Here is a 27972-nt window from a genome sequence, read left to right on the forward strand (position 1 = left end):
ACAGAATTGGGCTTATTTGTTGGCCTGCATTTAACTGAGTTGGAAGGTTTGCCCCTTGGGACTGTTAACGGACTGCTAATGGCATGCTCAAGAATTTTTCGCAATTAATTATGGATGGAAGCAACTGCAGTGCCATTAGTAAACCAACAACCTACAGACCCATATTCTTTACATCGTAGGCCTACGCGCCGCTCCCTACGTTCGCTTTACATAACTGCCACTACTATAGCAATACCATAGCAATAGCAAAATATACAAATCTTTAACAATCTCCGATGTCACTCTGGAGGTCGCACGGCAATAAGGCAAACTAGTGACGTCAACAAACACAAACTCAGTCTCAAGCTTTGTATTAATAATTATAGGTTATTGGATTGTATGGTCCTGTATGAACTCGTCCTGGGCGCCGGAAAGGAACTCGCAAGCTCGTCCCTTTCCTGGGCACCCAGAACTCGTCCATACAGGACCATACAATCCAATAACCCATTTATTATACACCCACTTGTCAAAAGCGTAAGTAAATAAACTCGAACGCTAAACAAATTGGGTAAAACCGTGCTAATTATTTCATATCGCGTAACAATAGCGGATAGCCGGTTGCGGATGAATATGGAATACTGAATGGAGCACTTTCATTGGCTGACGGAAAACTGGGTCAGGCGCACGTGGCCGAAGCGGTATTTTACAAACAGAAGTGTAAAGAAAAGGAATGCAGACGTTTCAGTGAAAATTAAAGGTGCAGTTATTGAAAACTGCGCCACCGAACAGACTAGTGTAATCTTTACAGGATGAGGACGAAAGAGAAGTAGAGTTTGCTGACAAAGTTAGCTGATTATCCTTGGGATTCTGTGCGGAAGTTGCTGGCATCGGAGTCGTGAAAACTTCGTTTGTGTGCACTTGAACTGACCGGCCAGGGAGTGGAAGCGCGGGAGATTTTTGACTGAAGGCGCGATTGCCCTGAAGTAAACTCGACATTTGCTTCTGCTCTACGTGATCTAATTTAGAATCATACTCCTGGATGCTAGCAAGGGATTTGTGTCCGGTGACCTGCATAATTTTATGTGGAGCGACGCCAGATTTTACAAGGGTTTGGACGGTTGTTTTTCGGACCGAATGATTAGTTTTCCAGCCTTTCAGTCCAGCAGCCTCGGCTGCCCTCTTCATTAGCTCTCTCAAACGATGCTCTCCCATTGGAGTGGAGTAATACCACACAGCTGTATCAGGTTTGAGGCGACATTCGGGAATTGTTGTGAGGTAGAACGGACTGTCCGGAGACACACACTTTTCTGGACGAGCACGGACGAACATCGTGTTGTGTCGTCTGCTTGTTGACAAACAAAAAGTAGTCCGTACGTGTGACGTCACAGTTACAACTGTCCCATATATTAAAAATATTGGACAGTTGTGTTTACTACATAATATAGTAGGCGCTGGACACTTCTGTGTACAATAATGCTTTATATTAATGATTCGCATGCGTGTGTACAACATGATTCTAACGAGGACATGAAGCAATTTTATTGCTGAATACTGATTAAGTAGTTCCACGCTAGTGTTTTACGCCGTACTTAAGAATATTTCACTTATACGACGGCGAAGTTGTTTTGTCTGTAGTCAGTTTCTTTTAACCAGTCGCCTATATCCAGCCATCTGTAAAATCATTCACACCCGATATTAAAATAGACTTTCGATAGTTACACGTAACACCACGAGCTCTACACATTAATATGTTGTACATCCATATTATTTCAAAGAAAATGCAGTAATAATACATTTTCTATTTCATAATGTTAAACCCATAGGTCTAAGCTCGGTTTCCACGCCAAGAGCTCATTGCCTCAGGTGACGCTATAATTATTCAAAGCCAAGTGGCATGCTGGACAATGGGCACGGAGAGTAATTTGCTTAACAATGGCTCTTCCAACAAGCGGTTAATAAGAACAATTTGCACTCAGTAACACAGCCTACACTACTGTCTCCGCGAATAGAGATATTTTTGGTGTTTTTATTATAAAAGAATTTTTTAACATCCAACTCTAAAACCATTCAGCGGCTAGTTGAATTAAAATTCATTTATTACGGTTATCTTATCCTAAACCGTGTAAACAACTTTAAATATGCCAGTGTCAGAAACAGGGTTTATAATAAAGTCGACAGCAGTTTAGGAAATTGCTTGGTGCTCAATAACCAACATGCCCACTGTTTCATGAATAATTGTGAAGTCACTCGAGGTTTTGCCTCCCGCGGTTTAACATTATGAATTAGAAAAAGGTTTTATTTCATCTCCTTTGCAAGAATATAACTTTCAACATGTGAGTGTGTAGAGTTTGTGGTGTTACGTGTCATTATCGAAAGACAATTTTCGTAGTGAGTATGATCGATTTTACAGATAGCTGAATGTAAGTGGCTGGCTGAAAGAAACAGACTCTAGTAGAGAGCAGTGATGTAAAGCGAGCGGTGAGAGCGGCACATGCGTTCATGGTACAGACTTCAACGCCACAGGCAAATGTACGGAGCCGTAAAAAGTGACATTGTTAGAAAAAAAATTAAATAGAAAAAAAACACATGCACACACAACTTTCAAAGTGTCAGTTATGTCTTTTTTTAGTAAGTCGGGCTCACGAGATAGTTGACCAATAGAAATGCACAATGATGTGCGCATAAGATCTTTGTTAAGTCGTGCACAGAGATCTTTGTTAAATCGTGTACACGAGATCTTTGCAAAGTCGTGCGCACGACTTTATAAAGATCTCGTGCGCAAAAGTTACTAATGATCTCGGTATAATAATGCATTTCTATTGGTGAATTATCTCGTGCACACGAGATCTTTACTAAGTCGTGCGAACGACTTATTAAAAAAGATAACTGAAATTTTAATAGTTGTGTTACTATTTTCTTTTTCTATTCAAATTTTTGGCTAATTAACCATGTCACTTTTAAAGCTCAGTACAAATGTCGTTCAGCGAATTAACATTATAAACTGTATAAATGCACACTCATGCATCCAATTATTGTTGTGAAGAATCCTAGAAGAATGAGAACCGAGGAATTTACAAATGATCAGATATGTGTGAATAGGGCTAAATTGTCTCACACAACCCACCTTTGTTTACTGAGAATTTCATTTTCCCCGAGTATTGTTATTTTAGATGTAAACGCATGACAGTCTGAGAGTTGTTCCCGTGTGAAAATTGGCATCATTGAAAATACCATTTCATTTTCAGACATTCCTTTAATGAAGTTAATTGGACTGTAACAAAGAATTGGATTTCCATGGACAATCAAGTATACTTGTCCTGTCAACGTAGCCAGCGGCACGTCTCTACACCGCTAGAGCACATTTGTTCTTGTACAGTGAAATTCGCTGTCAGTTGATTAGGGTACATTTTCCTATAGACAAACAGTTCTCTTCTGGCAGTAAATTCACAGCCACGCCTGCTTAGTTTTACATGCAAGGTGTAATAAAAGTACAACATCGTCTCAAGGATTTTTGTTTTTTTGTTTTTGTTTTTTGTTTTTCACTGCAAGTCCCACAAATATGCAATTGTAATCAGATGTGCAGCTGCATGGTGTAGAGTTACAGAGCTAAAATGAGAGCCTCCTTGGCCGGGGTGGTTAGCGCGCCATCGCGGCGCAATGACACAGGAGCCACCAATGCGTTTGCTGTGAGTTCAAGTTCAGCTCATGCATGCTGGCTTCCTCTCCGGAAGAAAGGTCTTCCAGCAACCTGCGGATAGTCTTTGGTTTCCCCGGGCTCTGCCCGGTTTCCTCTCACCATACCACTGGCCGCAGTCGTATAAGTCAAATATTCTTGAGTACGGCTTAAAACACCAATCAAATAACGCTGGCCGCAGTCGTATAAGTGAAATATTCTTGAGTACGGCTTAAAACACCAATCAAATAAATAAGTAAATGTTTATTTATTTGATTTATTTGATTGATATTTTACGCCGTACTCAAGAATATTTCACTTATACAACGGCTGCCAGCATTTTGAAAACCTGCCAAAGCCTGGGAGAAACCCACGGCCATCCACATGTTGCTGAGAGGCCTTCCCAAGTACGGCCGGAGAGGGAGCCAGCAAGAGCTGGACATGAACTCACAGCGACCGCATTGGTGACAGGCTACTGTGTCATTGTACCGTGCCTTCGTGCCAGCCACCTCCGCCATGGAGGCCCTCAATAAGTAAATAAACACAGAGTTAAAATCGGTGTACAAATCGATGGTATGTCAATTCCGTAAACCTATGCAGCATATTGTTCTCATATTCACAAAATTTGTTCATTTGTAAAGTATTCACAGTAGATCTCTTGGTATAAAAATGTGTGTATTTTATGGTGATTTGTTGAGTTTAAAAGTATTTAAGGCCTAAAATGAGCGAAACCTTTATAGGATTTGGCACTTCTGACAGACGAACCAACAATTTTAGAGGTATACGCCGAGCTAGTATAGCTATAAAATACTCAAATTGTAACTAAATCGTTAAAAAGTGTTTGATAGCATGAAGTGCTCAAGATGTCTGCCTAGATACACAACCAGCTACTTGTGCAGTATTGACATTTTGTTCTTCATATTACTCGGTGAAATCTCATTAAAATAATAAAGTATGATACGTTTTAGACAGCCTGAGAATCCTGCTCTCCATTGAAATATGTTTTAGCCAGTTGCTGGCTTGTCCTATAAACTGGTAAGCTGGTTCATGTGTCCATTGACTGATTGACTGATTTCCAAGTTGACCCGTTACTGGCTAACGAAATGATCCACCGATTGGCTTCTTGGTGGATTGGTTGGTTTATGTATCAACTGATGAATTGATTTATTGATTAGGTTTTTGGATTTGGTACACCTATAGGCCTCTATACAATTTATACATGTAAATTATTATGAAAGGCACTCTTAGATATGTTAGACTACATTTCAGATATTCCAGATAGTCCAAGCATGATTTCATCTAAGGTTATTTTACTTAGGCAATAATTTGCGCAATCAGACTAGCTTAGAGACTTTGTATGCGATCGGTCGTGCAAGATACGAATTCCTAAGGTTAATACATAGCCTTATTCGATTCGTCACTGACATCATACATAATAAAGGAAGAAATATCTGGATTTTTTTTATACATTCGTCTTGTCAGTATGTATGTTCCGCTTTTCTTTATAGCCGTTTACCTGATCGACTCCATACTTGCTTGCGTGTATATAGCAGAGGACGCAAAGCAGTGCAGTCTCAGGTATCAAAAAATTCCGTGTGAAAATTAGGCACTGATAACCTCACACACCTTTTGAACGTGTGCTGCCCTCAACATGCTGACTTTGTACACAAAACCTATACATTACCCCAATAGGGCTTGGTCTTTGATCCATAGGTGTGGAATATATGCTACACGACGTAGATAAATATCATTTATAGGTATGGACTTCCAACAGGCATTGGGTTAGTCGGCAGTAATGACAGGACCGGTCAGCGAAATAATCTGTTAATTTAGTAAAACTGATGATACAGTATGTGAAATGTACATATATACACTTTGTAACCTTGCTCTATCGTCTCAGTGTTGAACGAGGCAGCAACAAGTAACGTTCTCAAAGGTATGACCAAATCCTAACGGTACCATGCACATGATCACGTGCGGAAAGCGCTACATAATAACATAGTTCAAGATGACATATACAAACAAACCATGAAATGCGGACTTAAATTTCAGTGAATTTGTGAGCGAGTGAGTGAGCCAGTGAGTGCTTGGGGTTTAACGTCGTGCTTAACAGTTTTTCAGTCATATGACGACGAAGGAATCCTTAGAGTGCGTGTGATGTGTCTCCTTGTTGCAGGGCGGATTTCCACCGCTCTTTTATCTAGTGCTGCTTCACTGAGACGTCTTATCGAAGGAAGTAAGCCGCCTTCATGCTGAACGCCAAGCGAGTAAGTTACAACTTCCTCTTCTAAGGTCATACGGGTTCTGCCCGGTTTCCACCCACCATAATGCTGGCCGCCGTCGTATAAGTGAAATATTCTTGAGTACGGCGTAAAACAACAATCAAAAAAAAAAAAAAAAAAAAAAAAAAAAATCTAAGGTCATAGGTGTGACGACCCAGGATTGACCCTGGATCTACAGCCTCCCGAAGCGGACGCTCTATGAATGTGTGAGCAACTCATTTTTAATATATGCAGTATAAGCTGAGTGCACTACAAGTCAACAGCCTTCAACTCCTTAAAGAGCAGGTATGATAACTGGCCATATCACGGATTGTGAGAGCGTGTGAACACTATATAATGGTGCTATGAACATCAGCTGTGTTGGTAAAGGTCTTTGTGTGATTTTTGTTTAACCGTCCTAACATCGGGATACTTATCAACATCGTCGATAGGATCTGGGGCCGATTCCATCAAGCAATTTCTGACTTAAGTCAAAATTTAAAACTTTGTTAGAATTTTTAATTTTTGGTGTTGTAGGTTGAAAATTTGGACACATTTGTCTTACGATAACATTTATGAAGTGGGCAAAATTTTAATTTCTAAAACCGAACAATAATCTTTAAAAGCGTATTTCAAATTTCAACTTAAGTCCAAAATCTGTTTGTGGAACTGGCCACTGGACATAGTTAAGCTACGGTATTTGAGCAGAGATTGTATTGAAAATGCTCTTGGTGTATGTACTTTTTGATAACAATCTTAGAATCATTAAACATAACCAGGACACTTTTGACCCTATCATCGGTCATGACAGGAACATTCGTTGTTAGGTTACTCCGTTTTAACACCAACTGCGTTGAAGAAAGCCTTGGTGTGCTTGTTATGGTTGACAATTTCCCATCGCCCGATCCACGGCCCCGTGATTGTCGTGTCGAACTGATCCTCTTCGTGTTTCTGAATGAAATGATAACAATAATTCACTGTAAACTAATAAGAGTTATAACAGAATGGACGTTGTTTGGTTGAAAATTCTTTGAATAAAATTAAAGGCCTTCTATACCACTTCAAAAATTTGCAGAAATTTTAGGAAAAAAATTACATTTACGGATTTCTTGAACGTAAGAAGTCTGTCAGATCTCTTATGAGACAGCCGTTTGGTCACTCTTGGTTTGAAATAAACTAATTGAGTTGCTTAGCACAAGCAACCTGTTGACATCCCAAGATTGAGATGCAGAATGTGAAGCCGAATAAACCTGTTTGAAGTATTTCTTTTGCCAGACGTCTTTTCTGTCGACGGAGAAGAACTTGGCCCAATCAGGTTTCAGTTCCGGGTCAGAGGCAGAGCGAAAATTGATTCCTTCTTGAATGTCGTAAAAGCCCCAGTTGGATGATGGCGACTGCCATCTAAGGTCAACACTCCAACGAACGTCATTGGAAACATTCGGCAAACTGCGGTTAAACAAACTTTCTGTTTAAAATATATAAAGATCCCATAAGCTGACACATACAGAATGGTATTTTTTTAAACTGGCATTTGTAGACAGGAATTGTTGTGCGATCACAAGAAATCACAAATTGTGATGAGGACTTACCTCCGGTGAGGTGTTATGTTGTGGAACAGAAGAAACCCGCCATACTTAACCGGAACTGTGACGAGATCACGCGTCATGTCTACCCCTGAAATAGAGCAAGCGAACCCCGAATATGACAGGGGCAAATTTATTATTTTTGGATTTTCTCGATTGGTAATTCTTATCTCTCTCCTCGAGATAAATACGAACAGGTGAATAAAAAACACGAAATGCGATAGTTTGCATGTTAATCCTTTGACACACTTCTACAACATTACGCCCTACTTAATGTTTCCTCCCCGTTTTCCTTCGACCAAAATCCTAGCCGACGTCGTATAAAAGCAGAATAGTCTTGAGTACCAGTCAATAAATAAATACATGTGAATAATACAAATGAAGCTTAAATTATCAGGAGATGCTAAGCGTGTTTGAATGCTCTAGCCAAACAGTTCTATAATCTGTTTCAGAATATTTTCGATGAGTTTACCTTTCGGAATCATGTATAACATGCTTGACTTCACAGAAGGCTTTTTCTGACTCTTCGGGTCATGTTCATAAATAAGCATTTGTGAAAACAGTTTACGTGTGGAACGCTATATACGGTTTCCTGCCTGGTTTCCTCTGCCAGATTTCCTCTGCCCAGTTTCCTCTGCCCAGTTTCCTTCCGTCATAATGCTGCCCGCTGTCGTATTAGTGAAATATTATTGAGTACCGCGTAAAACACCAAAGAAATAAATAAATAAATGAATAAAGACCACTATATACAGTTAACTGCCTAAGTGTTTCTAAGTGTTAAGTTCACAAGGTGACAGTCGAATATGCACGTATCGTCTGCTTACCCAATTCCTTCTCCATATCTTCTTCCTCCAGCATCACGTACCAAGTGGGACCTTGACAACACGTGTGACGGGCGACCTTGCCCTCTCGGTGACCTCGACGAACGACCTTCAGAAGCATTTTATTCAACAACAATGAATCACGTGAAATCAATATTAGAAATATTAAATATAAATTAAAATATAAATATTACACAGTTACAACATTGCACTTCTTTGGATCCTCAGAAATACACACGTCACGAGTGAAGTCTGTAAATACAGAACGTATATACAGATAAACATAGAAATTTCTTCCAGTATAGATAAATATATGAAACGAACAAACTCTGACCATCCTCCTTAACTTATAAACCAAAACGACATCATATATTTATTTATTCATTTATTTGATTAGTGTTTTACCCCTTACTCAAGAATATTTCAATCATACGACGGCGGCCAGCGTTATATGGCGGAAGGAAACACGGCAGAGCCACCGGGAAACCCATGGCCATCTGCAAGTTGCTGAAATACCTTTCCACGTACGACGACATCATATAAGTGAAATATTTGTGACTCTGGCGTGAAACACAAATCAAATAATAATAAAACAAAAACAATATTTTTTCGCTGTTTTGATTTGTACTGTATGCTCATCCAACTTGTCGAATAGGTTAAGAACAGAATCCCGTGGAAACGATTCATATAATTTTGATTTAACTGAGTCACACATTTTCCATACAAATACACCTTTCTTTAGTCCCATATAGCGCAGGTAACCTAAAATGCTGACTGTTGAGCCTGACCACAATTCTTAATATTCTTTGAAAATATTCAGTTGGACATTATCAACAGCTATTGTCAACAGCTTTTGTCAACAACTATTCTTAGCAATTATTCTCAACAACTGTTCTCAACAACAACTCCCAACAGCTATATTCTTCAGAATTATTCATTATTTATTTTGATTGGTGTTTTACGTCTTACTCAAGGATATTTTACTTATACGACGGCGACCAGCATTATGGTTGTAGGAAACCGGGCAGAGCTCGGGGGTAATACTTGACCATCCGCAATTATTCTTGACGGCTGTTGTCTGCTGATATGGAGCTTCGATCGTCTGTTTCTGATGTTGTTAAACGCCTGGTTTGCACCATACACGATAACTTTGTTTTTTTTGTTTAAATTAAAAAATTTGAAAAAAAAAATAATCTGCACTATCTGCCTTGCAGTTGCTTTGAATATTGATTTTATAACCTTAACAGCGTAATGACCCAGGAGTCTCTCACCAATGCGGTCGTTGTGAGTTTAAGTCCAGCTCATGCTGGCTTCCTCTCCGGCCGTACGTGAGAAAGTCTTCCAGCAACCTGCGGATGGTCGTGGGTTTCTTCCGGGCTGTGCCCGGTTTCCACCCACCATAATGCTGGCCGCCGTCGTATAAGTGAAATATTCTTAGGTACTGCGTAAAACACCAATCAAGATCATAACCTTAATGATTAACGGTCGATGACTGGCATATAACTGTGAGGATAGTAGTGTAACAGGTTTACCTGCATACAGCCATTCTCCTCGGTCGTGTCCAGGAATGGTACCCAGGCTGTGGGGATCAGGTGGTAATAGCTGTCCGCACTGAAGTAAGCGCTGTCTGTAGCAACATATCATGTAACAGAATTATTAGCATGTGCAACGTTTTCCACAACATCTGGTACAATTTTTTACATGTGAAAAAACAAAAAACAAAAAAACAAAAACAAAAAAAAAAAAACGCAGAAGAAAATGTAATGCCTTACGTTAGCTAGGCATTACTATTTTTGACGTGTTTGTTGGTCTATTGATTGGCTGGTTTTCTTTGTTGATTTGTTTCTCCATTTCTTTCTTTAGGCAGACAAGAACAGCGCGTAAAACTACATCTAACGAGGGATAGCCATATACATATACATGAACTGATTCCCTTTTCTTCATCATTCTAGCAGTCCTGTTTGCCTGTTTATATCGTTGCTTAAGTAGAATAGATCGGTGGTATTAATGAGATGAACGTCGGATGATTTCATTTACCTTGATGCCAAGGGATGTTGACGGCCTCGCTATTTGGGGTTTTGGTTCTAAGGTTCCAGACCGGATGTCCGGCTACGTCTGGACCAATCAGTTGTTCCATCACATTTAGAATCCTCTCGTTGGACCAGAGATTACAGAACGCCTGTGGCAAACACATGACAGGAAGTAGTGTACTTTAAAGGTATACAAAGCATTCATTGAAGATCTTATAATTCTAAGCGTTGTATGAAATGAACAGTACTTAGAGTATTTGCTCTGTAGCTTGGTTTTTTTTTCGACACAACTGTAAAGCTGACTGGTATTTCTATGACTTCGTAAAATAAAATAAAAATATTTTTTACATGACATATCAACCAAAACTAATCAAACATTGGAATAATTTACCTTTGGCATTTTCTGATGTTTAAACAGCAGAATGTTAGAACCTTGAAAATCCTTCTCCAATTCCGTCAGTCTTTGAAATAACCCAAATTCTTTATACCGATCTGTGAGAGAGATTCAAAACAGAATGTGTTGAATTTAACAGAAAGTCTCTTGTCTCAGTGATGCTGGATTGTATTTTTGTCATGAAGGTGTAAGTCTTACCATTAAAATGAACCTTCCTAAGATGAGTTATACTTTTAGCCCGGTAAACTGTTTTAAAGTTAAGACAAAGTCTGACTTTCTACTGAAGACAACTTCGCCAGTGGCTGTTGGATCAATCCCTTCCCTAGGGTTATACATGCAAACTAGTACAGAATATAACTAGTACTGAACATTTTATGTCAAGCCTGTCACAACTTGATTGATAAAATTGCTGAAATGATACTCACCTTTGACCTTTCCGGCGCAGTACAATTTCTCCGCCAAATTATCAACCATCATGTTAATAGCGTCACGACATGGTTGGAGTTCATCGGCCGTGAAGAAGTCCTCGACAACGACATAACCCTTGATGACAAAAATCAGTAAATCAGATTAAAGGGCACCTACTCTGACAATATGAATATGAGAGTTTGGAACCATTTGGGGGAATGATGTATTTATTTGTTTACTTGTTTATTTATGTACTTATTTATCTATCTATTTATTTATTCATGTATATTTTTCTGCTGTTAAAGGAAAGTTTTTTGTAATAGTTTGTCTTTTGTTTTTTGTTTATTTGTAACTGTATGTATGTATGTATGTATGTATGTATGTATGTATATATGTATGTATGTATGTATGTACGTATGCAGGTCTTGCGTCGTAATGAATCGTTTTAGCCATATGACCACGTGGAGTCATTAAGTGTGTGTAGACATACTGTGTCTTCTTCTGGCACGGGTGAGTCCATGCCGCCGCAGTGTTGGCGTCACTGAAGCAGCATGCCGAAGACACTAGGCATGACACTCCACCCAGACATATAATACTGACATCGTTCCAACAATTCATGTTTTCTTGCTCTAACTTTTCAGTGCTGAGTGTCAAGCGATCCGGGATTTATCCCAGATCTCCGCACTTCGAGGCGGATGCTCTATCCATTAGGCTAAATATTTCATATGGACACCTTATATGGTAGCACGGTACACGATCTAAATGCTGGTTTCACTCATTTATCTAGAACATTCATTGCATCTTTCCAACATTATTGAAAACTACTGGCTCCTTCTCTTCGTGCGATTCCGTCTTAATTTTCAAAAATTTATTTTCTTAGTTCTTTGGTGGTTTATGCTCAGGTTTACGATAAACTTCGTTTGGGGATTAGGCCTTGCGATTATTGACCTGGAATGTCCATATTGATTGATGACTTGACGTGTAGATTCAATGAATTTTCGGTTTTTGTTTGAGGAGTCTTCTGCAACGCAATGCAATTGGCTCAATGTCTCATACTGGAAAGGAATCCCAGTCTGTCTGAAGTGACGGAAATGTCGCTGACAAGGCGACAGTACATTCTGTGTGTACTGAAGCGACGGAAACGTCGCTGACAAGAGTACAATACATCCTGTGTGTATTGAAGTGACGGAAACGTCGCTGGCAAGAGGACAATACATCCAGTGTTTACTGAAGTGATGGAAACGACGCTGAATAGGCGACTACACATTCTGTGTGTACTGAAACGTCGCTGACGAAGCCACAATACAGTCTTGTGTGTACTGAAGTGACGGAAACTCCGCTGAAAAGGCGACAATACATCCCGGGTGTGATGAAGTGACAGAAATGTCGCTGACAAGGCGACAGTACATTCGGTGTGTACTGACGTAACGGAAACGTCGCTGACAAGGCGACAATACATTCTCTGCATACTGAAGTGATCGAAACGTCGCTGACAAGAGGACAATACATCCTGTGTGTAATGAAGTGACGAAAACATCGCTCACGAGGCGACAATACATCCTGTGTTTACTGAAGTGATGGAAATGACGCTGACAAGGCGTTTACACATTCTCTGTCTACTGAAACGTCGCTGACGAAGCCACAGTACAGTCCTGCGTTTACTGAAGTGACGGAAACGCCGCTGACAAGGCGACAATACATCGTCTGTGTGCTAAAGCGATGGAAATGTCGCTGACGACAGTTCGACAATACAGCATTCATAAAACACTTAAATCTCACCTCTTCAAAGAACTGCCTGATCTGGTTGTCGTTCAGTTGTCCAGGTTTCCGGGTTTTGGGCTGCGGAGGAATCATTATGAATGGAGCCGGGTTCCACGGCCTCGCACCACCGTTCTCCGCCATTTTGTTTTCTGACTTATATACGTTTGTAGTCTACATCTTGTCTCGTCTTGACCTCACAACATCCAGTTTTTTTTATATCTGGCTTATTTTACGTGACAACACATTAGTGAGGTGCTTATCTGTCCACCGACCTATATATTGTACCGCCTGTTCACAATAATTAGAGCATTTTCCTCACGCGTACCCACAAAAAAATATTCTGTTAATTTTAACCGAAAATCTGAAGTCTGAGTAATGTTTGAATTTATTCTTTTATTGCGGAAGATTATTCAGTTTATTGTCGGCTTGGGTCAATTCGATATACTCATCTGATTTATGCAGAAGTCACGCCCAGGTGAATACATTTTCAGTGGAGAAATTTCGAACACAAAAACTTATCACACGGCATAGCAGATTAACAGTATACAATCTGCCATAACAGGTAACATTTCATAAAATAAGATCCAACGATAATGTTCAAATGGCTATTCGTGATACGTGTATCTTATCTTTTCAGGACCGTTTAAGGACCTGGTACGGTAAGGCGGAGAATCGTCCCCAGAGTGGTACGATAAGAAAGTGCAAATTTCAAAATCCAAGCCCAGTACTGTAAATTTCCAAATCAGAAGTATAAAATTTGGTCGAATCACCCATAAAAGTTATGGGGTTATAAAAGAGATGGTTGCTTAGTAATAACTCGCCAAAATGTACCCTCGATCAAAAACGCCAATTTTTCGTTCAAACAAGGTACTGTGTCTTTAATTTACAGTATGAAGATCAACGCTAAACCGATGAATATCTTTCCTGAAACATTCATGCTTGTATTTCTGCGTGCTGTTAAAGTTTATTTCATTCATCTTCATATAAAATAAACTTCATAATATGATCAGTTTTGTCATGTTTTTGGCAAGTTTAAAATTCGTATTTCGGCTGCAAGCTCTCAGGCATCCTTCGTAGTACAGTGAACTAACAAAGTCAGTGTGGAGGACAGCTTCCACCTCTTTTCAGAGCTCGCACCCTTGTGGTTCTTTATTTATCTTTGACAACATACTTTTTGTGTGAGTAAAGATATAGGCTGTCTTGCATTAGATAACTGTTATCATGAATTAGAATGGATAATTGTTAAACTATGGTATTACGTAACGTGCGGAACTATAGCGAGATCATACGTGAATCATAATTGATTTTTTTTTTGATTGGTGTTTTACGCCGTGCTGAAGAATATTTCACTTATACGACGGCAGCCAGCATTATGGTGGGTGGAAACCGGGGGGAAACCCACGACCATCCGCAGGTAGCTGACAGACCTTCCCACGTACGGCCGGAGAGGAAGCCAGCATGAGCTCGACTTGAACTCACAGCCACCGTATTGGTGAGAGACTCTTGGATCATTACGCTGCGCTGGCGCGCTAACCAACTGAGCGAATCCTAATTGAGAGCACAAGTGGTCCTCGGGCTATCATTAACATTAACATGTTATGCGAAGCCGAAATATAAGGCTGAACATTGGTTATACATGTATTTTTTTGACAGCGTGCTCAATATTTCAGAAAGTTACATTTGTGGCGCAGGGATTCTCCCCACTCTACAGTATCTGATGCAAAGACAAAAAAAAAAAAAAACAAAAAAAGCCTCCCCCCCCCCCCCAGATATTTCAGTGTGACTGAAGCAGGCTAACATTTTACGGTTTTATGACCCTTACTTTGCTTCAGCGTATGTTTGGAGCTTTATAAGTCGCATGCTTGCCATATAACATGAAAAGAAGAGTAAAACAGAACTGAAAAGGAAGTGGCCTTACGAGTGTATCAACAGCTATCAGTTACAGCTATAGTCAGTTTTGCTTCTCGAGGTGCACGGTTTCTTGCACTGGGGCCGATTCCTCGCCTTAACATACCAGGTCCTTTGAACTCTGTATGATTGCTCTACGAACGTAACAAGATCTGTGAGCAGCAAGAGGAGTTAACCCAAAGCAATGTGGAAAAATTGGTATCACACATATGCGTTGATTACGTAACGCATACCTAAATCAAGGTTTCATTCTTTTTTGATCACAATGACTGAAGTGTGTGTATTCAGCACCACGGAGGACTTGAACGGAATAAAGCTATAACGAATGATATGAGGTTGAAATTCATGTAAGTCGGAATGAAAATATTCACTTCTCATTCCTATTATCTGAAAAACTTCTCGCTGACAAGCCGCATTTCGAGTTACATGAGCTAAGCCCCGTAAAATATCTCGTTGAAATACATGATTTTTGTCACATTCGCACATACTTTCAAAGTAACACTGGTAAGCGATACACATATCATTTTGTGACATATGATTTGCGTGATGCATGTAAGCTGAAGGTTGGCTGTCATTATCCCAACCAATTAGGCGATGGTCCAGGCGTCACCAAGGCCCAGGAAGCTCTTGGACGCATGCTGTACGCGCGTTTGAACGTGTTTTAAGAGAAAAACGATCCATCCTCAAGGTTGTGATGAAGTAGGCCTATACTGCACATGTTGGCACAAATTTAGTTTTCGGATCGTTTCCATACTTTACATGTATATACTTACTTTCCATTGAAATACCGATGTGCGTTGTGTGAGTTGTAAAATATTTAATCTAACAGCGCATGCGGATAAACTGAACAATGTTTATTATATTCTGACCAGAGTAATCAGGCCTTTAGGTAGCGAGGTGCTGGGATCGTACTAAGGTAAGCGGAACGACTATCCCAGTCAATTATGGGCTTTAGGGGCCATCCAAGCCCCGGATGCTCCGAGATTCCACACGCCCGTGGACCATGTTCTAAATGACTTTTCGGCCAGTTATAGTAACTACAAACAGATATACAGAGCCTTTTGAAAATATTGGAAATTTGTGTGCGAAGATGGAGGTCATCTAAACAGGGAGCTAGAAGCATCCACGAAATCGCAAGGGAATTCCTATCCAGCATTACGATAAAAACCAAGGTAAACTCGATATTTATATTCTTATGTTCTTTTGTGACAGAAAACATACAGGCCTGGCTTCATAAAACATTAGTATCGTTTGTAAGTATTATCGCCTTGCTGAAAATATTCCATAAAAAAGGACAAATACTGCACTGAGTTTTGCTGGGTGCTAGAGGATAAGAGGCCTTCCGGAGGAATTCATAGACGTGAGTGTTCTCTCCGTTTGAATGCTGAGTTAGATTGTCCAGCTTTGCCCTTCACAAAATTTCAGATACAATAAAGATATGACGACATGAACCCTTGTCCCCGAGGTCAAAATATATGACCGATGAAATTACAGTGCGTTAATCTATTTGAACAAATTAAAAGAAATGTCTCACAGCATGAAATGCGTACAGCGTATCTTGTATTTGTACAATAAAAGGCAGCCGGGGCCCCCGTGGGCTAGTAGTTAGCGTGCTCGTAGTAGATGCTCGTGGGCTTCCCTGGTCTCTCCTAAATTTAATCCCACCATAATGTTAAGACACATTGGTGTTGTAAATGATTCCCATGCCCGCCTTTTACGCAGAGAGACGACGATGAGAAATAAAACACCAGCAACCTGATCTGGAATAAAACCGACCTTTATTCGTAGCTGCAGCTGTTAACATAGGAGTCAAAATGTTGAGAAAGGTCCGAGTGAGAAGGACTTTTCCCGTCTGAGCCCCTGAATGGTGAAGGCGGGGCAGGCGTGGCGGGGGGCACTGGTGGAATCGTACTGCCCGGGGCCAGGCGTCAGCTCTGCGAGAGGAAAAAAAACATCAAGTAAACGATTTGACTCATTCATCAAAAGCCTTCACTCTTAGTTTCTTGAATATAATTTTCTCGAAAGTAAACATAAACAGAGCGTCCAGAATCGTCTATAGGAATCTCCGGATAACGAATTAATTCGTTCCTGATGGCGATTTTTTTTTGTTTTCAGAAACAGATTATCAGTAAGATAGCCAAAAATGCAACCCATCATCGCTCAGAAAAACCAACTTCAAGTTGTTTTTTTTTCCCTGAGATTAACGGAGACCTGTATGTACCTGTGACCGGCCATGGGATTGTACCTCCTCTTCTCTGCCCGTGGGTGAAAGAAGAGCTTCTCCGTAACGTTTGTCCGTCTGCGAACTCTCGACTGTAGTGACTGGGCGAGGGCGTCTCTAGCACCCCTGAGGAATCAGCAACACCACAAGACGGTCAGAGTGTTTTCGTTCTGGCATCGATATCAACAATTGCTATTATACGTCTTAAAGACTATTTAACTCAGATTTAATGATATTCCACATAGGTCATGTAAAGGGTCAGCTGTTTTTTCGGTTTCACCTTTCAGAAAATCTGTATTTATGGAACTCAGGCTTCACCGAACAATATTCTTAAAATTTATTTTTAAGTCGTAATTTTTTCTGATCGATTGTGTATCAAGCCGTGTAATAGCCAAGGTGTAATAATAAATATGTAATAACAACTTTGATATTACAACTTGTGAGATATTACTATATCTATGGAAAAATCCTAAAATTTCAATATACCAAATAATAGCACATAAAGGTAATATTTACATTTGGCTACCTTCTCGTCATATTCCATCCTTTCCACAAACTTCAAAATAACAATTAAAGTTTCCAATCATAAGATGTTTCATAACTTCTGGGGTTTTTTCTTGTCACGCAGTGAAGTCTAGGATAGTTCCAATCAATGTACCAATCAGATACAGAAATTTACTTTATGCCATCTGTATGCATCTATTGCTTACCCGGAAATCTGATCTTTGAGCTCTTCTTTTCTGGAATGGTGAACGCTGTGGCAGAGGGCTTGGACGCTTGTCTTGACCCAATAGGAGATTGGTTTTCGTACAGAGACGGAGTCGGCCACTAAAACAGAGAGGTATGTCACGTATATCACATGCAACATCATGGGTTCGAAGTCGTCTTTGGTCAGAGCTGTGTCTAACACAATAGGGCAAAATCTATAAACACACTTCCTGGGCCTCGCTGGATCAGAAGTCAAAGCCCTTTCTTGCTGCCATCATCAGGAACTTGACCAACGAGGTCGCACGTTCGAATCCTGCTCTCGCTCTTTTCACTGTGGCTTTAAGTCAGGGGGTTTGTAAGGTACCTGGAGAAGGCCGGTGGTTTACTTTGGGCACTCCCTTGAACCCTAATCGACTAATGGATCAACCATGTATACATTCGAAAGAGTGAAATTGGGATCTATGTTCTAAGGGTTTTACATTAATGTGACACCAACACAGAAAATACCCAAACATCACAAATCTGTAGCCATGTATTTCCATCCTTTCTATTATAAAGGAACATCCCACACTGCCTATTACTCCTTAAATGAAGTGTTACTGGAATGAATAGACCTTTCTGACCTGTCAATCGAGAACACGCAATTAACCAACCATAAGTATTGTCGCAAATAGGTCAACCGAATGTCCCACACATTGGTTACAAATGCTCGATCTTTCTATGATGCCATAACGTCACAATTGCTTTCACCAGGAATGGAATGAAAAGTAACGTCATCACTAGAAGAGTTGGTGGGACATCGGATGTGTTGGATTCATCCAATTAGTTATTAGAATTAATAGTAAATAATTTTAATTAAATCAACTGGCCACAGTCGTTTAGAAAGTGTATAAGCTAATACTGTTATTAAGTCATACTTTAAATTTTATTTATTTGATTGGTCTTTTACGCCGTACTCAAGAATATTTCATTTATACGACGGTGCCCTTAAATTTTAACTCAGTAGACAATATGCAATAGTCCAAATTACAGAGTATAACAGCAGAAGTTTTGGTTCACATTTGATATATTGTTAAGCAATTATTTCTGGGCTAAGTACAAAACGACTTTGATTGTAATTTAACGTATTAAGCCTTAAAATAGTTTTCAACAACCGGGACGTGCGGTTTAATGTTGATTTCAAGATTACTTTCAATCACCTCTGCTTCTGTTCACGAAACACCATTTGATATAATCTCTCAAGACCTTAGGCACCCATGTGGGCACATCACTGGATTAAAGCATCAAAGGAATGGGTGTCTATCTAGTGCGGAATGCCTGTCTACCGATACATGCAATCGCTGGCTGTCTGATTAGTGAGCAAGGTTTCAGACCACTAGAATTGACAAAATGAGATCAAATCCGTGTGGTTTGGCTGAGGCTTTAAGCCAGGAGATGTGCTGGGTACTTGACTGGGTGTGGGATCTCATGCGTAATCTATACGTTCTGCACAAGTTAACGAGACACTCCTCGTACCATTAAAATATTTAGAAATCACCATTCCCAAAATGAATGTTATGGGTGCTTCAGCATGGAGAAACAACGGCGGTGAGTTACAACTCTTCAGAAGATGTGCTTGTATTTGTTTGTTTCTCATAAAAAATAACACTTTTGCTAATATTTCAGCTGAAATAAAGCATCGACATTTCATCATAGTTTTTAGAGAAAAAAAGCATCAATATTTCATCTAAAACTACAAGTTTTAATGTTCTTTTTAGGGTTTTTGTCCAGAATGGTTAGACCGCTCCGGTGGCCTAATAGTTAGAACGTCCGCCTCGAAGTCGGGAGACCCGGGATCTAACTCGGGTCAGGTCATACCAAAGAGTTTAAAAATCGAGCAAGGAAACATGACTGGTGGCCCGGTGTCAGTATAATGTGATTTGGTGGGGTGTGATGTCTGGTGTCTTTGGCATGATACTTCAGTGACGTCAGCACTTTGGCGGCGTGGACTTGTCCTGCGACAAGAAGACACAATATATGTACACACACCTAATGACTCCTCGCTGTCATATGACTGAAAAATTGTTATGTACGACGTTAAACTCCAAGAATGGTTAGCTGTGACCGACGTCCTTACCGCTCGATCCCGAAGAAAGTCAACCTTGTTTAGCCAAACATGAGGCGTCTGGAACCAAGCCTTCCACCACGACGTCCTGCCGCCGCCATCTGTCGGTAGAAACGTGCAAAGAAATCATTCCAAGGGCAGTTTATACACGGTGATGAGATAAAAAGTTTGGCAGTTAACTTTGCCCAGTCAGTCAAAATTCATGATAAAGTAAAACGCTTAGAAACGTGTTTTTATGTTGTCTTGTTTTTCAGAAAGATGTACGATCCCATTGTTAGGATTACAGATGCGCAGAATAGCTATTTCATATTCTTCTTCGTACTCGTCTTCTTATAGTTTATTATGGTAACAAAATGCTTTGACCTCAATTCCATCAGCAACAGTGGCGTCAGATATGTTATGAGATAGCATAATGCCAGACTAATGTTTGGTGATGATATTTGTTTTGAATTGAAGATCAGAAAGTATGGAAACTCACTTAGCATGTGCAGCAAACTGGCATAGCCAAGGGAAACAAAACGAAACGAAACGAAACGAAACAACCATGTAAATGGTTTGGCATAAGCCAGATTTATTTAAGACAAAGTAATACAAAGGGTCCATTCAGACTCCTTTATACAAATGTATTTTGTTGATATAAAATGTAATATCACTTTTATATGCTCCCTAATAATGTGTCAAAACTGTGTTTATTTATTCGTTTGTTGGCATAAGGCATCTCTTTCATGCTGACTTAGGTCACATATCATGGGTGTCCCTTTGTAATAGATTTGTATCTAAGATGCTGTCTCACTAAAAGACAATGCTGAAGACACCACACGTGGTGCAATGTGGTGTAAACTGACACGAAGATGACGAATCCTCGGTCTGTTTCTTGATGCTGAGTGCTAGATAAGGGAATGTTGAGATTGCTAATTTAAAGTTTTCGACATGAGTTTTCTTGGGGTTGATGGTAGCCACCGTTCGGTTGGATAATTAAATTCCACAGGAATATGACGTGTGTTCATGTTTACATTAAATTCTATACCTTCTTTAAATTTTACTTACTTTTTTCTGGCTGACACTTCATCCCAAAGCTATAGGATGGGGCGTTGGTCTCTCCCAAGGGTTTATTCCGGGGTGAGTAGGTACAGGGGGTCGGGCCTTCCAGGTCTATCCTCAGCGGGGGACGGGAATTCGTGGCCTCTGACCATGTTACCCCTCTGCAGGGTCGCCTTAGAGTATCACTGCTTACGGTGCTCTCACGAGTTATCGGCCTTGGTGAGCTGAAATGGATTTATTTATTAGTTTATTTCATTAGATTTGTGTGCTGATTGATGCTTTCTTGATGTATGTTTCTCTTGGAGCATATTCTTTTTGTTATTTTGTTTTTACGCCAAAATCCAGAATTCAGACCGTTTTACGGGCATCCGAAGCAAACTACAGAGACAAACCCATTTCTGGTTCTGGTTCTTTCAAAATGGATTTCCGAAGCCGGCTGGACAGCATCCCTGATTGTGTAAGCTTGAATTATATAAAGAAAAATTCGTGTAAAAAAGCTTCTGTGTGACAATTTTCAATCGCTTGGTCATGCAAAATTTGTGTTCATTTGTCCTTCCTTGACAAGGAATTTTAAAGACTCAACTGCTCACATTGTTCTCGTTGCCTTGGTGGCAATATGAACGATGATACTCTCTCGTGTAGTCGTGCATGAAGTTTACCTTCTACCAATACGACATATGTCACACTTTAAATAGTTCGCCAGAATGATTTTCCTATTGCCGTTGGTTTTTACTCCTGTGTCTCTCACTCATTATTTATACTGGCCTTCTTATTTTTTTTTGCTTGAAATACTTCCTTTCAAGGCCAATTTGAATGTATTCATAGATCTGTATATATATATATGAATTTGAAATAATGAAATCTAGCACTACATGTGACAAAAACCTGATGTGACGTCACTGATCCCTACACGCCACTGTAGAATAGAATGTTTCTTACGCATTTTTTTCAGGTTGAAAAAAATTCTTTAAAAAATCAGTCGAACTGTTAGTGAACATTGTTTAATGGTCTTTCGTCTGACATCTATATCATTCTAGTGTTTTCTTTTCCTTAAAAAAATTCTTGTGACCCTCAGCAAGCATAATTGCTGAGAACTTCTGTGTTTTAGCTCCTATTATTCAAACATTTGCGTTAATAACCACTTTTGATTCCACTGTCCTATTAATGATATAAATGAAAGTTGTAAACTTCATTGTACGGTTTATTTTATGATACTGCAAGTTTAACTTTTCATATACTTGTCCGATCTTAAGATCTGTTCGGTTGTCAACATTTTCTCACGCCGAGATTCGACAATAAACGTCTAAGTCAGGTTTCATATCTGAATGAAGTCAGTTAAATTGAAAACATGAAAGAAAATGGAAGAATCTCACCTGTTGATCATAGCTACAGTTGACATGCGCATAAACTTTGGCGGTACCCTGGTCCGTGAGCCGGTGACGCTATCACGTGGGGAATAAATGACATCACTTGCGGGGATTGCGCCGATAAAAGGCTTCCCCGGCGTCAGTAACGGTAAAGAAGTGTTAAGAGCAGGCGCTATGTCCCCTTTGTTTGTTGGTAGTTTTGTTGAGTCCGGATCTTTGGATGCTATGTCAACAGTTTTAGCAGGAATTATTTGTTGTCCGTCACTGGCATTACCAAGCTTGTTAACATCGGGAACAATGGATGGAAACACCGTTTTCTGCTCTGGATCACTAGAGATTCCGAGTTCTTCTTTGCTTTGCGTGTCTTCTGTGACATCTACATTGTCCATTGGCTGTCCTGTCGTAAGAGACAATTCACCGAGTCTATTTTCGTCTACAGTTTCCTTCGTACGGCCAATATCATTTAGCGCTTCATTGAGTACCCTTTTACCACTATCATCACTTTTCTTGTCTTCGTCTGTCGGCGATGGCAGAGACGTGGACGAATCCCCATTTTGATTTAATCCACTATCTTTGTTGTTAATTCCTTCTTGACTAACCACATCGCCATTTTCTTGATAGTCATTCCCTCGATTGTCATTTAGCTTAGCATTACCATCTTGGTTATCGCCGTCGTCTTTGGTACCTTCACCATTTTGCTCCCGGACCTCAATTTGTGTGTCACTGCCATTTTGGACTTCGTTAATGTCTTCACTTCCACATTTATCTTGGGGATCGTTGTTGTCATTGTCTCCTGTCAAGTTTTGGTCGCCATCAGTCTCGGATGGATCTGCCGGTATTTGCATTTCCGGTGTCGTCACAATTTCGTCTTCTCCCACGAGGTTATCCTCATCGGCACCTCGGTCCGCCATTATAACTTTATCTGTCAACAGGACGTACATTGTTGCTACACTCAAAAAAACATAATCTGTTAATTTTAACAGAATGTCTGTTATCTGAGTGATGCTAGAATGTATTCTGCTATTGCGACAGATTATTCTGTTAAATATAACACACTTTCTATTAATTCAGTATAAAAAAATCTATTAGACTAACAGGATATTCTGTTGAATATGATACAGTATTATGTTATAAAAACAGATTAATATTTTGAGTGTACATTGATGAATTAATTGGTTAAGCTGATTTGCCTTACTGGTTACTGGTTAGTAACAGCGCAGAGCTTTTGTGGAATATATTCTTGTTATGAATCAGTGCGTCTTTGATCAATATTTAAATGAGGGAAATGTAAGCTCTTCAGAAAGATCACGGGAAATTCACATAGTGGTAACAGTTTTTTCATGGTGTTATGAGTTTTTCAATTTGAACTGAGTTAATGTCATGATAAGTCGTTTTCTAGGTTTAGACACAGTTTCTGAACTTTCAGGGGCCGATTCCACAAAGCAGTTTCTGACTTACGTCAAAATTTAAGAACTCTTTATAATACTTAGTGTTTGGTATTGGAAGTTGAAATTTTGACACATATGTCTTAAAGTAACATTGATGAGATGGACATGTTACTCTCTAACGTCCAAAAATAAGCCTTAAGTTCATATTTCAAATTTTGGCTTAAGCCAGAAATAGTTTTGTGCAGTTGGCCTTTGGGCTCCATCTCACCAAACTTCTTAAGCTGTTTTCCTTAAGTAAAAGTCTTTTGCTTAAACAACATGATACTATGCTTCTGTAGTGTTTGACTTAAATGTTTTTTTTCTCCAGTATAACCCTCCTTGCTAGACTTAAGCAAAAACTACCAACATATGGAATTTTCAGAACTTAGGAAATTTCATGTCAACGGGACAACCACATTTATAAAATAAATTTAACAAAATCAATAATCTGTGTGATCTTAGATGCGTTTTCTATGGTTTATTTAATGATTTATTCATATTCTATGGAATATAACCTAATTGAAACTACTTTTGGCCATACCGTCCTACCATACATCCCACTAACATATGGACCCAAAGCTCCATTTAAGCGATCAGATTGAATTGACTCATGCAATCAGTGAAATTGTGCAGTTATAAAAATGACAGTACACAGTACAAATAGGCCATCAAACATTACTTCATAACACTTTCCCGTAAGTGGGAAGGTCTGACAGCAATCTGCGGATGGTCGTGGGTTTCCTTCGGGCTCTGCCCGATTTCTTCCCACCATAATGCTGGCCGCAGTCGTATAAGTAAATATTCTTGAGTACGGCGTAAAACACCGATCAAATAACTAAATAATTCATTACACTTTCGTCCAACACTTACTTCACTACGTGCATGACGTATACATATGGCGGCAAAAAGAACATGTATACAAGTACATGTACATATATGTCAGATAGAATGTAATCGTATACATATTGTAACGGTATTAACAGCCTCACCTGATAGTGTAGATTATAGCCCTACATTTACCACATACAACACGTCCTGCTGTTGAGTGGACAACTGCACCGGAATGGTGAACCTTAGTCCGCCCACTCCAGTAAAACTCGCCCACTCTCTTGTCAATATTGACGTCCCTCTGGCCACAGTGTACCGCTTTCTTGGTCAGGCAGGTTTTGAAGTTTTATACTAAGCTCAACTTATACGCAATCCTTTGTTGGCTGATTAGGCTATGTGTGCGGGGTTAGCCATAATTATTAACAATGGGGCCTTATACAGATTATAAAGGCCTTACCTCCTATACTTTACCACAGCACGGTAGACTAGCTATATATTGTCAATGCACAGGTATTAATTAATACCAGTTTAGACCGCACCACGGAATTCTGACAAATATGAATATGAGCACACCTTCCGGTCATATATATATGAACGCTTGTTCCGATTGCTTGATCGAATTTGTACCATAGCAGAAACCACATTAAGTGTGAGAACAGATCTCATTTGTGGGGTGCCATTTTAGTACTCTATATGCGATTTGAATACTCAGTAGGCGATTTAAATACTTAATATGCGATGTGAATACTCAATATGCGATTTGAACACTCAGTATGCGATTTCAATGCTCAGCCAGCGTCAAATTAGATGTAGCTCTGGTGGAAAGGTTGAAGGCGTTTGAAGGTTTGAAGGCGTAACCAGTCATGAAAGGTTCTCCCATCAATCAATCAATCAATCAATCAAAAAATAGTAAGAAACTGATCGAATATATCAAGTGAATATTGCACTGCCATTTCATGCCGAGATATAAGACAATGTTACACGCAATACGGAACTCTTGAATGACTGAGCGAATCTTTCAAGAAATCAACTGATCAGTCATTCAGCAAATCATGCAAGCAATCTTATAATGAATCACGTAAGCGAGTATACCGTCGTATCATCAAAAATGTAAGCGAGCGAGCAATCATGCCATCAATCACATGCGAGCAAGCAATTGTGCCATCAATCATGTAAGCGAGCAAGTATTCGTACCATCAATCATGCAAACGAGCAAGCAATCATGCCATCAATCACGCAAGCGAACATGCAAGTAATATCAATCAATCGATCAATTTCGAAACAGATTAACCAGGATCTATCGTCAAACAATTTCGTGCCAAGAGAAGAAATCGCCATGATCAATCGATCCGCCATTACGTGCTAGGATTCCTGCAGTAGAAAAAGGCTTGAGCGGAACGTGAGTCTATAGTGTACATAAGATTTATGTTTATTCTTTGATAACAACAATGGCAAGCATGTAGGACTATTGCCGTCTTTCATCTATGGCGAGTCTTCTGTATATCCGTTTGTTGATATTAAACTGTACTTGTTAAAACCGATCTAGGCTATATAGCACCGCATGTGTACATGTGCAAAAAAACTGGGAACCCAAACTCATTAGCGGAGAGTCAATGAAGTATGACATCTCATGTGTACACGAATCTATATATTCCTATGCAGTACACCATGTAACATGATCGTCTGATTTGCTCCCAGGGCTTCGTCAAGTGTCAGCAAACAGTTATTTTAGACTTTGCTATCAGAGCGATTAAGAGCGATTTGCTATACCAGCCCCAACAAAGCTGTTATGGTTGTAGATCGTGCGACACGTTATCAGGGCTGGATTGTCAACATTTCCCGCATACAGCTGTGGGGACCCATTCTATAGGCTTATACATTAGCTGTAAGGTGTGCACAATAAGCTTATATATGGAAAGACATAAATAAAGGCAAAGAGTACACTAAACTGAAGCATATGTCAAAGGAAAGGAATTAAACAATGTCTAGATAAATAGTTCGCCTTGTTTATCTTATTTTTAATTTTTCCAACCGAATAAAAATCATCGGATTCCTTGGTGGTCTGTTTGGGATTTAGAGCGAGTCATTGACGTCACATCCACATTGTTTGGCTATACAGTTCATTTCAAGGTCAATTCTGTGAACACCGTCATAGCTCTCTATGCGCATGCGTTCTGATTGATGACATCATGCAGTCTGTGTACATTAAATGTAAAAACCTGATATGACGTAGCTGGTCCCGATATGGTCAGAAATGGCCACCGTAGAATCCAAAGTTTCAAATGCAATTTACTAGGTCGAAAAACTACTTTGCTCGACAGTGTTCATAAGGATCTGTCGTCTGAAATATACTTCACATGTTAGTATTTTCTTAGCCTTTAATCGGGTATCATCGACTGGACTGTTACCTACCTGTTTATACCCTAAATGCAGACCAAAGCTACGAACATCGACAAACAGGGCAGCATGTTAAGTCGATTTTCTCCAGTGATGTCCAACCCAAGAACGGAGATGTCCTGGGGAAGGCGTGAGAGCCAGTCCGGTTAGCCATCTTCATTTAATCAAGCTAGAGATGGTCACGTCTATATAACGCATGCAGTATCAGATTTGCTGAAAGGAACATGCGGTTAGCGCACCTTCGCCAGCATGTATTATACGACTACATGCAGTATATAGTATATAAGACTACACTAGATCAAATATACATATATATATATGCATCGATAAAAGTATTTCCTACATAGAGCTTAACACAGAGTTAATTTTTAAGAGGGACAAGTTAGGTGCGCCTACAGTCGATCGCGACGTACATGGATGTGACGTCATGTACTGATGCCTATAGTCACAGAACTATATATATATATATATATATATATATATATATATATATATATATATATTGTAATACTTTTATGTTACCGTCTTTTGACGTAAGAAAGTATAAATAAATAAAGGACTCGAAAAAGCGTGTCCAAATCCATGAATCTGAGTGATGGAAAAACTGAACCTATCTATAAATGCATCACTCATTTCAATGCCGTGGAATGATAGAATCCAAAGAACTGAATAGAATGCATACATTAATCACTGATTCACAAATTCACTGTTGGAGCTGGAATTCTGATTTAGATGTGCAACTGAGAGCAAAACAAACTGTGCTCACAATAACACACACACACACTTCCACTTTATCCAGTTATGAAATCAGATAAAGTCTTGGGCTTAATACGTCGACCAAAACGTGAGAACTGTGAAGTTGGGAGATGTGTCAGGTGGTTTCGGAGTCTCAGGAGGAGTTGGGTTTTCCAGCGGTGGAGGTGTCGAGCCTGTTGATTTGTTGTTCGGACTGTTGGCTGGCGGGGCTGGTTTGGACGGAATGATGTGACGACGGTTCCGTTGATAATTTCCACCATCAGATGTGGAGACAATATATGATTGTGGTATCTCGGCTACTTTTC

General features: G+C 39.7%; 2 protein-coding genes across 2 annotated transcripts; both read right to left on the reverse strand.

The window, feature by feature from the left end:
- Positions 1–6741: 6741 nt before the first annotated feature.
- Positions 6742–13051, reverse strand: LOC135480894 (uncharacterized). Its single transcript, XM_064760823.1, has 9 exons — positions 12929–13051; positions 11167–11284; positions 10739–10839; positions 10355–10496; positions 9850–9944; positions 8321–8426; positions 7503–7587; positions 7164–7359; positions 6742–6864 (listed from the first exon to the last, which is right to left on the reverse strand). Exons 1-9 carry the CDS (start codon positions 13049–13051, stop codon positions 6742–6744), a joined length of 1089 nt encoding a protein of 362 aa, XP_064616893.1.
- A 3576-nt stretch (positions 13052–16627) lies between these two features.
- Positions 16628–27033, reverse strand: LOC135480895 (uncharacterized). Its single transcript, XM_064760824.1, has 7 exons — positions 26927–27033; positions 22266–23181; positions 20899–21116; positions 19864–19952; positions 17750–17867; positions 17040–17165; positions 16628–16752 (listed from the first exon to the last, which is right to left on the reverse strand). Exons 2-7 carry the CDS (start codon positions 23168–23170, stop codon positions 16628–16630), a joined length of 1581 nt encoding a protein of 526 aa, XP_064616894.1. The 5' UTR covers positions 23171–23181; positions 26927–27033.
- Between the last annotated feature and the right edge of the window lie 939 nt (positions 27034–27972).

The sequence above is a fragment of the Liolophura sinensis genome, chromosome 13 (assembly GCF_032854445.1).
Source record: "Liolophura sinensis isolate JHLJ2023 chromosome 13, CUHK_Ljap_v2, whole genome shotgun sequence".
Lineage (NCBI taxonomy): Eukaryota > Metazoa > Mollusca > Polyplacophora > Chitonida > Chitonidae > Liolophura > Liolophura sinensis.